The sequence below is a fragment of the Ruditapes philippinarum genome, unplaced genomic scaffold (genome assembly GCF_026571515.1).
Source record: "Ruditapes philippinarum isolate M1 unplaced genomic scaffold, ASM2657151v2 ctg1865_1_1_1_1, whole genome shotgun sequence".
In the NCBI taxonomy this organism is placed as follows: domain Eukaryota; kingdom Metazoa; phylum Mollusca; class Bivalvia; order Venerida; family Veneridae; genus Ruditapes; species Ruditapes philippinarum.
In genome coordinates, this window is record NW_026864422.1 from 120,001 (window position 1) to 136,082 (window position 16,082).

Genomic DNA, 16,082 nt, shown 5'->3' on the forward strand with positions numbered 1-16,082 from the left:
AATTAAAAATTTAATAGTTTCTGAGCATAATGGGCTTTTAAACAAGGAATAATATTATTTGTAATAAAGATCCGTGCTTTAAACAAATTTGTCTGACGTAATACGGGTCTTTATTCTAATATATTCTCTACAAGAACGAGAAACACTTTTATATGTTCCGGAATATTAAATTGGCTACACTTTAAATTATTTAGAAATAGCATTTCCCAGTCTTGAAAAAAAGTCAAGTTTATACTTTCTGAAGCATCACATTTGATCTATTTGACATATTTTTTTTTCAGACCGTTGCTGTACTTTTAGTGGTAATGTCATTGGTGTATCTTATATTAAATTACAAATCGGAAAGTGTATCTGACCTTGACACTTTACGTCAGTACAGGAAACAAACGGAATCAATCGTCCAAAAGTGGATACAGGAAATTTACGTGCTGAAAAATAGTAAGTTTTTACTACATGTATATATTTTCTTCTGCTCGAAATACACTTATATTACATAAACATTACTTAATAAGTTTAACTTAGTTAAAATGAAAAACGCAAATTGAAATACGCAGCCTGAAATACGCTACACACAATCACGGACTTTAATTGCAATTAAAGTCCGTGACGCAATACATACTTGAAAGTTGAAATGCACCATCCTTAGATCACGTTTTACAAAATTAAGCTGCTTTAATTAAAGGCACATCATGCCTGAGAAGAAAATATTTTTACTTCTTTAGAAAGGGCAAACAAACATTAATTTTACACTGTTTAAATAATGGTTTTAGAGAATGTAAGATGATTGTTACCTTAAGAAATTAGCAGTTATGTGAAAAATGTGTTGTTTAAGTAGCAAAATGTAAACAAATTAATATTGTGACTTCTATATCAAATACTTATTCACTATAATTTTACTTTTTGCCATAAAGCAACAGATAAAAAAGGTAATTTACGTATTTGATCAATTTTTGGATACTGTAAAATTATACAAAAAAAAAACAACAACATTTGAGAAATATAAAAAACATTTCTGAGGTATAATGGGCCTTTTAAACCTGATATAAGAATATATCTTCATTTATGTGTTAAATCAACAGTTCTGAATCTGGTCTGTCTCTATACTTGTGGCAGTGAATCGCCTTTGGTATCCAAAAAAGCACGCGCCACTGTTGGTTGAATCGGAACTCCTCGGCTATTATTCATAATCCGAAGTTTTACGGAAAAGGCCGAGAATATGCGATTTCTGCTGCATGTTTACCTTTACAACTTTTCATATCATGTGAAAATTTTTACCGATAGTATAACAGTTGTTGTTCACATAAAATTTAGAAATTGTTAATTTATATGATATTAGTACAACTTGTTATACATGTATAATTTCAATTCATGCCGATGTTACTTTGTAAAACACATACATAGTTTAAACTGCATTTATTCAATAAATTTTACATAAACAACATTTATAAACATTTAATTACAAAGAAAATCAGACTGAATTGGGAAACAAATGAAACATGATTATATGAATTCCTTTCTTTTTCAAAATAAAGATACAACAATTTTCAAAATAAAGTTACAAAAATGTTGCGATATCAAGTAAGCTCTTTGAATGTGCATACTATTTTATTGTTAAATTATCACTATAGAGAGACAAAGCTAACTTTTGTAGAAATGGTAGAAGAAAAGAAAAATTCAGGGAGAAATAAGATTTTATTCATATTCGATTATATACTAAGATATAGACGATGTACTTTTCAATCGGAACACTTCGGCTATTATTCAAAATGGTCAATATCCCGAAATTTGACGGAAAGGGGCGAGAAGTTGCGATTGTGCACTTTAAAGTCCGAGAAATAAAAGTCTTTGATGATCTCTTCTCTTCTTACAGATACTACAACAGGTTACCCAACCTCTAATTCCTTTGATGTAATATCTCGTAATGGATATATCATGCAAGAAATAGTAAAGAAAATGGCTGTGATGTAAGTTTTTTTCTTTTAACCTAAAGACAATTTATTAATGTAAAGTAACAATAAATATACAAAATTTATAATTATGGATTATTCAAGAAAAAATATTTCAAGTTAAAACAATATGTTTTCTTCTATGCTCTTTGGATTTCTACAGTCATGTTTAAGATGTTATACCAATTTGTCAGAAAAAGTCGAGGTGCCATGTAAAATTTGTGTTTGAACATGATATTTTCCCATGAAGTAAACCTTTAAACAACTTCATTTTTTTAAAAATCTATCTTAATACCCGGAAGCTTATGTTTTTTTTAAATTAATGTTATACAGAAAAATAGTAAGTCTGAATGACTTAAAGTCAGACGAAAATCATCAAAACATGTTCAAGGAGATAGCTCGTGACCTTTGTCAACCGGAAGTAGTATGTGGGAACTATGCACCGTATCGAACTTTTGACGGAAGTTGCAATAACTTGTACAATACACAGTGGGGAAAGACGGGAACGCCTCAGAGGCGTTCACTTCCGGCAGACTATAGTGATCGTATGTACATTATATATAATCAACTCATTTCAGATAAAAGTGGGGATGTTTTTACTTTAATTTTTTAAATAATTGGGCGTTTTTTTGTTGTTGTTTTTATTTCTTTTATTTTTTTATTACTCAGAGATTGGGAAACGAACGCAAAGTGCAGCTCCCGTATCAATTTTAACTCATAAAAATGCATACCAGACATTAAGTCTTTTGCAGTGTTATATTTTGAATCGACTGTTTCTGCATATTTTTAATAAATTAAGTACTCGCATGTTGTTTTTCTTCTCTCCTTGTATAGAAATAGGTGCACCGAGGATGTTCGGTAAGAGTGGGAGCCCGTTGCCAAGCCCCAGGATCGTGAGTAACGTGATACATTCTCCAGGCCCAAACAGACGCAAGGACGAACAATCAACAGTTATGGTGATGGCCTTCGGACAGTTTATGTCTCATGATATAGCATCAACACCAATGATGGACGGTTAGTTGTTATAAAGATGTAAAAAAAATTAGGCAATAATCCTTGCTATGTATATGAGGCACATTATGCCTCAGAAATCCATTTTTTTATTTCTTAATAAGTGACAAACATGTGTTAAATAATGTTTAAAAAATGGATTAAGTGCATGTTAGATGTTTTACAACGGACCGAGTAGCGTTGAACATGCAGTTATGTGTCGTAAAGGTATCAAAATTTTAACAAATCAGCATTTGTTTTTCGGAAACTGTAACAAGATTCCAAAAATAAAGTTTTTGAGAAATAAAAATGATCGCATTTCTGAAGCATAATGGACCTTGAACGGACTTGTCTTGCTAAGAATTTGCATTGTTTATGTATACATGTGAGGGATATTAATATGAATATGTTACAAAATATAAGCACACAGCAAGATGTATGTTAGCTCATTAAACAGGACCGTTTGAATGTGAATAGTGCGACCTTGGTACGATTAGCGGACGGTGCAGATTACTTTCGTATTGATTGATCAGGAAATCCATTCTACGGCCATTCGCACTGTTACCCTGCTCTAGCTGGCATGTACAGAAGTTATCAGTTCTTTGGGAAAGTGAAGACAACTAGTACTGGTAAATTGCTGGACAGCCTGCCTAGGTACGATGCAGTGGCTGAACTGCGCTCATGATCCGGTGTGAAAACTACCAACACCACCACTATATGCACAAGCATACTGATACATGTTGGAAAACCCAGACTATTTCGAACGTATTCATAGTTCACAGACCTATACTTGGCCATTGAGTCACAGTACATACCAAATACATGAATGCTTAGTATTTACAGAGATGATAATTTGAAATTTAATTTTTTCCGCATTTCAATACTTAAAGAACACTTGGCCTTTTAGTGAACTTTTCTTGAATTCAAGGAAAACAATTCAAAATATTCTGCAATAGAAATATTGCTTATTCAATTGAAAGATATAAATAATAACATATAACCATAGGGAATTATTGCTAGTTTAAGTTTCTCTGATGACAATGCATTGTAAGAAATGGTCATTTTTGTAAGGCAACCGATAAGATATATAATGACGCGGAGTGGTTGGCTTTTATAAACGGTCGATTTTGGAGGGTCCACGGTCGAATTCGTCGCGACTTTGTGAAAACTTAATCAGATTTTATTTAATGACATTCTGAACACGTCAGTTTTAACGATTTATTTCCTTGATTTTTTATCAAACTTTTATTCATTATTTGATGCTTAATCATACTTTTTAATTGCCAGGTCATCATTCCAGTGTCATAAAATGCTGCGAAAACTATCAAAACGGGAAACTAAATGGACCTTTGTGAGTTTTTTTTCTTCATTTACATGTTTAATTATACTGACACGGAAGAGTTAATATTTCATTGAGTTGTGCGTGCCTATGTGTTTGTGTGTTCTTGCGTGTATCTTTTAGTCAATTTAGTTCCGGCATATTAATTGTCTATGTGTGAAAGCTTACGAAAGCTTAGAGATTATTTGTGACGAAAGCTTAGAGCTTATTTCTGACAAAAGCTTAAAGGGGACAGGGGACATAAAAAATGAACAATTTTGTATTTCAGTGTGGCAAGAAACACAATTCCAAATATTTCAAAATCTGTTTCACAGGCAGATAACCAGTTGCACAGCATTATTCAATGATATATTACATACATTGAAGAAAATAATAGTTTGCATGCATTGCTCCTTAAAACAATGACTGACAGCAATTTATGTTTACCCCCACCCAGCCAAAATCACACCTAAATCATACCAATATGGTACCAAGTGTCTGTCATACGTTTAGATTTATCACAAAATTTATCCGAAATTTCTTACTTGTTTGGCGCCAACTGTCAAAGCTTGATTTTTAACTTTTTCACCTCCATTCGGAGAGTCACAAATACATACAAAGCTACAGAAATGCTTAGTTTCGGATAAAAACCCAAAAATACTGCTCATTACCTACTTACAAACAAGAAAGAATTACAATGACAGAGAAATATCAGAAGTTTCCACTACCTTCAAAACACCATGTCTGAGTTATTATAAAATTTGACCGGGGCCATCATTCAAATATGTCCCCTGCCCCCTAAAGATTGTTTGTGACGGAAGCTCACAGTTTATTTGTGACGAAAGCTTAGAGATTATTTGATTGTTGCTATATCTTTATACATGTATATCATTTTTAACTGAATTATTTTGTTATTAATGTCAATGAAGTGTTTAAAGAGTCGCCCGTGGCCAAGTGGTTAAAGGTCGTTGACTATTAAGAACTTGCACTTCACCGCTGCGGGTTCGAATTCCGCCAAGAATTTTCGGTTCTCTCATTTAAGGAAGCTATCAGGCTAGCATACGGAACGTGGGTGGTTCTACTTAGATGTGTGTTCGTGCTAAAAATAATGAACAGAGGGAGTACATGAGGTCTTCCTCCACCAGCTAAGCTGGAAGCTCCTTTATAATAATGGTGCGACATAAAACCCAACCAAAAAATTGAATTTTTATTAATGTTAGAAAAAAATCATATCGTATGCCAAATGTTACATTGCTCGTATTTTTTGTTTACTATTTAATGTGTACGTGTTGTGTGCTTTTTTCTACAGCCAGGCGTGTTTTCCTGTGCAGGTTCCCAGAAATGATTTGTTTTTCAATGACTCTACATGTATGTCCTTCACCAGGTCAGCACCGGCTGTATGTGACAAGTGCGAAATATGTGAGTATACAATATTGTATCAATCTTACTTATTTAGCACACCCGTGCAAAAATGAGAATCGTAGTTATTTCAAAATTATTTTTTAAAATTGCCTATTTTGTCTGTCGTATTTTACAAAGACGCGCAAAGTATCTTCATGTTTGTCCTAGACGACTCATAATATTCCCAGAGCGCCAAACGAAGCATTTATGTTCCATAAGTTGACTTTTAAAATTAGTGCTGTAGCACAAGATTGATGCACTGATAATGTCACTGCCCCAAAGTAACAAATACCTTATATGAAATATAGATGATATTATTGTCCTTACAGCAGCTATACTCTTATTGCACTTGTTTGAAGCAATGGTAGGTTAATTTTATACCATACAAGAATGACAATTCTACTTAAGATATCTTGCATGAAAAGTGTTATAAAATCATGGAATTTTAAGAAGCGTGTCTATCAGATGTGTCGTCAGAATTCGGTATATTATAAAAACTGTATTTAGTTTCAATTTTAAGGTGGACGGGGGTATAGAAAAACTATAATTATCTTTAATTTTCAGGTGAACGGGGGTGTAATAGAAAAACTTTAATTACATTGTGTTTTCAATTTTCAGGTGGACGGGAACAAATTAATGAAATGTCATCCTATATTGATGCCAGTCAGGTATATGGTAAATCAGAAGCTTTAAGTCGTCAATTACGTACATTCTCTCGTGGTAAGTTTAAAATGTCTACTATTTTAGATCGTAAATTAGAATATCTCAATAATATCATATTAATGACAGTTTAAATCAACGTTAGCCCATTTTCCGTAAAAATGAACTATTTTCTACATTAAACATTAAAATAAATAATATACAGGGTGCAAATATCCAGTCTGTGGCGCTGTTGTGTGTTGCAACGATGCTAAATATCTCAACCGCTGCTAAATGTCTTAAAACTATTTTGCCATGAAATGTCGTAATGACGTTAATACCGCACCATTTTCCTTTACCTTTCAATGTCACAACAATATCGTTAAATATCGCAATATCTTGATTTATATTAACGTTATGTAAGTGAACTGCATGGGGACTAACTATCTATCAGATAGTAATGTACCGAGTCATTGGTTGAAATTGAAGTCATCTTAACCGACTTTATACATTGAAGACCACAATTTATGCCAAAGAGCCTCTTGATGAACAAAAAAACACGTTTGTATACGTTTATCATTCAGCAACTCAGATGTCGTGGATTCGAGCTGCAACATCAGCTTGAGATGGATCCAACACACCGAGAAAGAGTCATTAAAATTCAACCTCAGATAAGAATTTATTATATTTTGTATCGGCCTTTCACATACAAGCATATTTGCCTGTGTTTTTATAGGTATTTAGATACACATGTATTATACTATAAAAATTATGTGTTAATATTTTGTCACTATCAGATAACAGTTTTACAATTTCATTGATTGCAATCATCACTTAAGGTCTGGTATCTAGTCTGTCTTTTCTTGAGAGTGTTTTAAATTCTGTCGTTGTAGGCAGGAATGTATGTTCTAAGATCATATGACGGACAATGCTATGAATTTTGCTACCATTCTGACAGAAAATCAAGCTCACTTTTACTATTATTATTGTTATTCAATGTTCATGTGAAAGGTGCATCGAAAACGCTTTTTATTGACACGCAGTTACAGGACAAAAACAAGATTCGGTACGACACAATTTTCCTATGTATGTAAGTAATCTGTTATGGCACTCATTGGTCTGAGTTGATAGACGTAGGGTTATTCGTTATATTTTCAAGTAGTGTGAAATGGCATTGAATTTATGGACTCCGTGTGATTTTAAATTGAATTTACTGTGTGCCACTAAAAAGTGCTGTAACTGCGGTGCACCTATCGCATTGATAACTTTTCCATCTTGAGAAAATATAACAAATAAAAGTTTAAAGGCATATGTTACAGTCACAAAGACATGGATGCAGATTGAAAACTGTATAATAGATTTGTTGAAACTTTGAATAAGCTTAGTAGTTGTGTACATATGAACAACACTGCACCTTCTCATGAAAAGACACACCGGGTTGATATTTTGCATACGTGACATAAAGTGATGATTGCATTACGATTTTTAAAACTGTAAACTCATTGTGGCAAAATAAAAAACACATATAATACCTTTAATGTCGATAAAACCGCTGACAAACATGCCTGTAGGTGGAAGGCCGACACAAAATATAAAGAATTTTGATCTGACTTTGAATTAAATTGAATCTTTCTAGAGTAAACTTCTCGGCGTGTTAGATCCTTCTCATACTGATGTTGTAGCTCGAAATCACGATATCTGGGTTGCTATATGAAAAACTTGTACAAATGTGTTTTATCACTAAGATGCTCTTTTGGAATAAATTGTGGTCGTCAGTTTATAATACCGACTAAGTTGACTTTAATTTCAACCAATTTTTTTGTACTTCACAACAAATCTTTTCCTATCTGATAGGTAACTAGTCCCTAGATCACCTACATAACGTTTTTAATATTGTCATAAAACAAGTTGTTTTGACGTGAATTTAGATATTGCAATATTTTATGTATTTAACGGTAGTGTTGTGCCATTTAACGCTAAGGGAAATGGTGAGACATTTAACGGTACTGTAGTGTTGCGACATTTGAAGGCAAAATATTTTAAGACATTTAGCGGCGGTTGCGACATAAAACGGCAATAAAGCGATAATTAGCGGCAAGTGCGACATTTAAGCGGCGGTGCGACATATAACGGCGCCACACTGATGCATATTGAAAATACCACAAAGCGTAAGGCGAACCTCGTAAAATGAAAGTCTTAGACCCAGAAGCTATGTGTTTAATACCATTTTTACGTTAAATGTAAAAAAGATGAGAAAGACATGATTTTATACCAACTTTAAAAATCTTTATAATACATAAATTATACCTTATGTTTTCCTGATTTCAAGATGATATGAAATTTGACAGATGGCAATTCGCATATTGCAATTCTTATGATTTCTAGGTGCGCTTCTAGTAAATGAGGAAAATCTTTTGCCGAAACAAAAGACTCAGAGTTGTACATTAACAAAACAAAAGCAGTATTGTTTTAATGCTGGTGAGTAGTACCTTATTGCGAACGTTTGCAATTAGTAAAATTAAAAAAAAGTGTGCAGTTATTGAAATGTTCTTATTATTTTGTAAATTTAACATGCACTAAATGTATCTATCTCAAGATTTTGAAATCATGAATAAGTCGAGAATATTTTACCTGTTATGTGATTGTTAATGATTTGCTTATTTTGTAACAACCTTACAAAAACGGTTATCGTGGCATTATAAATGCAGAAACTAGTACAAATGTAATCATTTTTTACGAACTCAAGACTTTTTTCATAATTATGAAATGTTTGTATTTTGTCACGGAAAAAGACGTAATATTTATGGAGATTATAACATATTTTATAGGTGACGGCAGGGTAAACGTAGTACCAAATCTGTCCACATTACACACGGCATTTGTTCGTCTGCACAACAGAATTGCGGAAAGACTGTCAGAAAACTACATATATAGCGACGACGAAAAACTGTATCAAGAAACTAGAAAGATTCTTATCGCCATCATGCAAAATATTGTATACAATGAATACCTGCCCACCATTTTAGGAGAAAAATACATGAAAATGTACAACTTAAGCGTTAGTCACGGTTTTGTCAATGTGTATGACCGTTCTGTAGACGCTAGCATATCAAATGAATTCAGCACGGCAGCGTTCCGCTTTGGTCACGTAACTGTTCCAGGTGACCAATCATCTTTGAACAATCAGTATGATACCGAATGCGTTTCTCCTATTGAACAAACTTATCATAACCCTAACTTGACCTTTTCGTACTGCGATGGGCTTTCCAGGTGGATGGTGCATAATAAAGGAGTTTCGCCAGACGGGTATATTTCATAAATAAAATAATCATATGTACATTGATGTAAATAAAAATGTTATATATTTACCTTACCTATTTAAATGCACGAACAGCTGACCTACTTAATGGCTAGAAATATGCAGAAAGTTAATTCATTATCGAACCATGAAATTGCGCAGACGATTGTAGGATGCATGAAAATCCTGTATAGTATATTTATGGTGAAACATATATCTTCCACAAAAATTTCAATCAATCATGAAATTGCAATCCATTTATTTATGCATATACATGCATTATACATGTATATTATCATAATTTTGCAATTACTAGTAATATTTTCATCGTTCCAGAACATTCGACAAAGGTGTTCGAAATCTTCTTTTCCTAAAGAATAAAGTAAGTTTTGATCTTGCTGCTTTAAACATCCAACGTGGAAGAGACCATGGACTGCCATCATACAATCATTGGCGTCAATTTTGTGGTCTGCCAAAAATAACAGACGAACAATTCAAAACACAAGGGAACGCGTTTGGTGACTTTACTTCAGAGAATGCCGATCTATTTAGAAATATATATAGGTAACCTAACAAAATATACTTATTATTTTTTTATTTTGAGGATATTTCCAGTGCTAGATACAAAATAATTTTGTAATCTAAAATATCATGTGGTGGTTATCAAAGTTTTAATATTGAAGATGGTCTTCCGTCAATGATCAAGTTATTAAAAGTTGTTTCGAGGGTGTTTTAAAGTAACTTATTGAAGTGAGATAATGTTTGTATTGTCGGCTTCTCAACTAAGGATTCGTGGTTTGAGTAACGTTTTCCCAAAAGACGGTTACGAGTTAGTTTTAGGTAGGTAGCGGACCAAAGAGAGTAGACCAAATTAGCTACAAAATTTCTTAAACTAATCTTAAATCATAACATTATATACCTAAATTTGTTCAGGTAAGTTCTAGAATTAACACAAAATATGCACATGTAATATAATGATAGCACAATCATGCTATACATTATTTTAAGTTAAATTAAGCGGTATTTTTTTATTGTTCTATTTCAGTCACCCGGATGATATTGACCTGTATTCAGGCGGGGTTAAAGAAACGAACGAACCAGGCGCACAAGTTGGTCCAACATTTGCTTGTTTATTAGCTCACCAGTTTAAACAGTTAAAATACGGTGACCGGTTCTACTATGAAAACCCTTTGAAAATTACAGGCTTTACAAAAGGTAAGACAAGAAAGGAGTGCATTTTGAATAACTTCCTGTATCTTATGGTGGCTAATTTGTACCATTAAGTAATTTTGCTCCGCCTTGCGCCGGGCGAATGTACAACAATATGACCACTTTTTTGTACATTCGCTCCGCGAGGCGCCAGGCGAAAACTCGAAAATACGATAATAGGGCCACTTTTATGTACTTTCACTCTGCGGGGCGCCAAGCGAATATATGACAATATGACCTCGAGTGGTACTTTCGCCCTGCGAACATACGACATGGCACGAATCAGCCTCCATAGGAGTTTGTTCCTTAGTAGACCGACTCAAATGTTGAGCTAGAATTGTAGAGATAAAGAAACTGCATCTAAAGAAAATGCATTATTTCATTTGGATTTCACGAATCCGAAAATGGCAGAGATCCCTCCAGTTTAAAAGTGAAAATTGTAGAATTTTGTATAATTTTACTATTAAAAATATGGTTTACAACTGGGACATGTTATAATTTACAAATTAAGCTATCATCATTAATTGCATTAAAATATATTGGTGAAAGCTATTATGAAGACAAATAGAAACACTGTGCAGCAGTTGCCTTTTGGCTCTCTGCTTTTCCAATTACAAAAATCCCTTTTCATATTCAAGAATCATCGTCATAGGTTGACAAAAGTACAAAAGTTTTTGGCGGTATAATAACTTAAAACAACATTCTATAGCTATGTATATTTTTGCATCACTGATGTTTTTGGCCCTTACATGTACATACATATGTATTGGAATTCTCTTTCTTACAGATCAACTTGCATCCATAAAAAGTCAGAGTTTTGCTAAAGTTTTATGCGAAACAATGAACATTTTAGAAATACAGTCAAACGTGTTCAAACCAGTTTCAGACAGGTAAGTCTGATATGATTTGTTTATATTTATAACTAAATAAAGACAAAAAATATTCTAGTATAGATAAATATAGTAATAACAATATCATATTTGTTTTGCAATGACCTCTATGACAAAGGGGTCAAGGTCGATGGCATAAACCTATTCAATTTTACATACGAAAATATTGAACAGAAGAAAAGCATGACAGGAAAATATATCAAAAAATTACTAATGTTTAGATACAGCTCATCTAGAATATTTATTTATCTTTGAAACTCATGTCGTCTGCTTACAACAAGAAACAAGCTAAAGGTCAAGGACGATCTACACTACTACATATATTCAGTTTCAACCTTTGGAGCATTTTTTGTTGTTATTTTTTTATGTGTTTTTGGTCTACCAAACCCGTCTTTATGTCCGATTTACATGAAAAAGTGTTACACTTTATACTAGTCTTTTAAAAAAAAAAAATAAATAAAAAAAACTTTTGGATAAGCATCTTTTGTGGCTTCTTTTCACGAAAAAATAACAAATATCTCAAACTAAAGTAATGCATTTGCACTTACATCGTTTTATTGTGTTTTCAGGAATCCACTTCGAAAGTGTTATGACTTGATAGACCTTAACGTGAATTTGTGGACAAGATATTAAACAGAATGGAATAAATCATGTTTCTCTATCATAATCGTGCAATAACCTATTGTTCATGTACATGTGTGTTTGAAATAACCATTTAAACATTGTGATATAACAAATATACAATCCATAATACTGTGATAAATCATGTCCGATTATTTCAAGTGTTCTGTGTTTTTGAACACATAGGAGTGTGTTCGTAAAACAACATAGAATTTAACACAAAGTCTGCTGGCGACAACGAGACCAGTGCGGACAAAAATCAGCCAGCACGACTGTCTGTATATATTTAATATTTTGTTTTCTGATTTTCCCTAAAAAAAAATAGATAAATGTTCTCTTATCCAGTTTGAAATATGGACACGTTATTCCATTTAAGATTTAACGCTCGGTTAGAGTAAATAATATTTCTGGAAAATTGTTTAGGTGTTCGTATAAACATACGTTAACAAGTAAATTTCATCCCTGGAAAAATGTTGTCTTTAAAGGCTCATTATGCCTCAGAAATCAGTATTTTTTAATTCTTTAGTAATGTCAAACATTTGTTTCATAATGTTTTAGTAATGGATTTAGAGTTAGAGTATGTTAGAGGGTTACACGTGAAAAAAAGAAGTGCTGAACATGCATGTATAGATCGTAAATGTAGCAAATTGTAAACAAAGTAGTATTTGACCTCAATACTAAATACTAGTCAATAATTATACCAGTTGCCAACATAGGTAAACATGTATAATGTTTTTGGAAACTGTTACTAGATACCAACAATAAGCAGTTTTTGTGAAAACAAACTGATAGCATTTATTTGGCATAATGGACATTTAAGTTACATGACCGATTAGAATAAATCTGCTGATAGATTTGTTCATCGTTTTGACAAAAAATAGTTTGCCTCTTTTCTATCAAGTATAAAGTTCGAGTTAGATATATTTAAACAATTGTTTTGATCAAAATTTGATAAAAACGTAATAATTTTTTAAAGCTTGAAGTTATTTTTCTTAATGTGATCATACATACAAAAATTATAGCAAGACGAAAAGGCTTATACGTTTTCCAAGAATTTCTAGTTCGATTTACTTTTTTTCTTGTCATTTCATGCAAGCAACATTTTGGACCATGAAATGAAAGTCATTTTTTTCGAAATCATAGGAAATTGACCATTGAGTTTAAATCCTTTATCATCTTTCAGTATTCATTTGTTTTGACAATATTCATACAACTTAAGGCGCAGTATTGTTCAGAAAATATTTTTGTTTTCTTTTTTATGAAGGCAAAACATGTGTTTAATCATATTATATACTTATCAACGGAAGTGAGTAGTGCTGTGTGTGAAATAATGTGCTATAAAGGTACTCAAAGCTATATGGTCAATGAATGCTTTTTCGAAACACCAAAATGAAATACAAATAAAGTTTTTGAGAAACTAAAAGTAAAATCATTATTTTGGAGCTTATGTTACATTTATGATATTATCATTTTCACACACAGTGCATCTAATATGTTTATATGTCCCCATTTTTATCAACATTTTAGCTTATTTATAAGCGGACTCATGACGTTAATATCTAATTTAAATTTAAATTTATAATTTGAATTTTATATGCACATTTTTATTTCAAATGAATATATGAGCGCATAAAAATGCTAGTTTTTTTATGATTCTAACGCTTTAGATATTTTAATTTATATTTCATTCTAAATATTCCATACTAAATAAATATAAGATTTCATAAATTATCTTATTTCCTTTTGCAGTTTAAACTCTTAATCGCATCTTCTCGGCCCTTTCCGTCAAATATCGGATAAGATTGTCATCGATAATAGCTGAGAGGTGCCGATTATTAAACTTTTAATGTAAATGTGTTCATACTGAATACGATTGACATATGTATATATATATATAATTAAATTCTTTCAAATTTCATGCTTTTTCATATCGAAAAAGAAGGACTGTAAAATAAATATACAAAATCTTTATTGATTTCAAATTTTACTACTTCGGCTCAAAGCCTTATACCGTTATATTCATATTTTATATGTTAACAATATATGTGTTGTTCATGATATTTTCTGAATAAATGGTTTGTCTAATAAATTGTTTAAAAATCATTTTTATTGAAGTCTGTACATAGCTTTCTTATGTTTGTAAAGTTTTAAACTGTTACTGTTTGAATGAAATTAAACTTTTATTTAAAATAAAGATTTTTTGCTAATATATTGTGTATTTGTTATGTTTTCTTTTCTTTTTTAATGGGGGAGGGGGTTGTTATACTCGTACTAATAAGGTCATGTTTTATATTATATAATATATAATAATCCTGGAGCTTACTATAAGCATGTATATTTATAAAGAATCAAAAGGCTGCAAGTTCTGTGGTATTTTCTGATCTTTGCAAACTAAATCGAACTGTATATCTGTATGTATTTTCCTGTATAAGTTTATTTTTATGTATTATAATTCATTTTGCAAGGCACCAGAGTTTGATACATACGGAATTCTGCATAACTATGGTTGCATCAAAATATCATTTATGTTCATTTTTTACGACAGCTACACTTTATCCTTGCATATCATGGCTACTTCCTTAACAAAGACACTTAAAAAAGAATTAAAAAACAAAAAAGTTTCCTCTTCTGGGATTTGAACTCCAGACCTCTCACTCACTAAGCGAGCGCGTTACCTCCGCACCACGGAGAAGTTATACAAACAATGTCTGAATAACATCAAGTCATTCTAAATTTAGAACTTCCATTGCATTTCGGGTTTGTACTCCTTATTAATTTCGAGGTATTTTGTTCAGGATAAATCTGTTGTTTAAAATTGAAGTAAATAATTTAGCGAAAATCTTCTCGCCCAAACAGTCCGACATGTAGAATCTATATATTCCACTACTCGGTTTGTGTAGTATTCGGTAATCGACATCGCTAAAAATAGTATTTTCATTGATAAAATCATATTCATCCGCGTAATTTGTGATTGTTCATTTATTGACAATTCTATAAGCCAACGCTATTTTTAAACTTTGAATGCGTTGTAATTTGTTGGATACTTGTAAAAAAATAAAAATATTTCTTTCTTTTAAATCGCTAGTTTTAAGCTGTTTTGAGAACTACTTGTTGTTAGGTTTGTCGTAAACTTCTGTGTCAGAGATTGAATGTCCACTTTGTATTTACTTATTTTCGATCAGAAAATACAATAAAACAATATTAGAAATCTTCGACCATTCGGGAATTATTTTGCTTGAAAATTAATGTGCCTGTCTTCGACCATCTTTGGGAAGTGATCTCCCCTGAATTTTTCGGCGTTAGTGTACATATAAAGGGAAGTAACCGCTTCAAAAAAGTGGACTATTTTCGGCATTTGCAATTAACAGCATTAGACTCTGAAATTTCGCTACCATTATTTGTTTGGTCTGACGGCCCAAACAAATAAAAACCAACTATGACAACTAAATTCTCCACTGAAAAATAATGAGGAGCAATCGAAAATACTTGAAGAAATAACAACATAGTTGCCCTTGATCTTTAAACAACTTGCTTTTTCTAGAAAATATGATTTAGTCCAAAATTGTGATCATTGGTTTTTTAACAAAAGTGCTTACTCACTTAGACTCCATATTATTTTCATTTTGATTTAATTTAGTCACATAAAAGCACTAGAGCGAACAGTGATCACATGTGTCGAGTCATGATAGCCCAATGCATGTCATAGCTACTCACAGTGTAGCAGGGTACACAAAAATCCCGAACGAAAAAATGCGCTTGTTATTCAAGGG

At 32.1% G+C, this 16,082-nt stretch overlaps 1 protein-coding gene across 1 annotated transcript in view; it reads left to right on the forward strand.

The window, feature by feature from the left end:
• The window catches only part of LOC132725507 (chorion peroxidase-like), a 21,235-nt gene extending 6,712 nt beyond the window's left edge, over window positions 1-14,523 (forward strand). The window contains exons 3-15 of the mRNA XM_060710643.1: window positions 282-438; window positions 1,871-1,964; window positions 2,280-2,491; window positions 2,781-2,960; window positions 4,224-4,287; window positions 5,564-5,673; window positions 6,274-6,375; window positions 8,680-8,772; window positions 9,123-9,600; window positions 9,929-10,156; window positions 10,638-10,807; window positions 11,589-11,691; window positions 12,261-14,523. Of these exons, the coding sequence (XP_060566626.1) occupies window positions 282-438; window positions 1,871-1,964; window positions 2,280-2,491; window positions 2,781-2,960; window positions 4,224-4,287; window positions 5,564-5,673; window positions 6,274-6,375; window positions 8,680-8,772; window positions 9,123-9,600; window positions 9,929-10,156; window positions 10,638-10,807; window positions 11,589-11,691; window positions 12,261-12,324 (2,055 nt within the window). The 3' untranslated portion in view covers window positions 12,325-14,523. The remainder of the gene's footprint in view (window positions 1-281; window positions 439-1,870; window positions 1,965-2,279; window positions 2,492-2,780; window positions 2,961-4,223; window positions 4,288-5,563; window positions 5,674-6,273; window positions 6,376-8,679; window positions 8,773-9,122; window positions 9,601-9,928; window positions 10,157-10,637; window positions 10,808-11,588; window positions 11,692-12,260) is intronic.
• The last annotated feature ends 1,559 nt before the right edge of the window (window positions 14,524-16,082 follow it).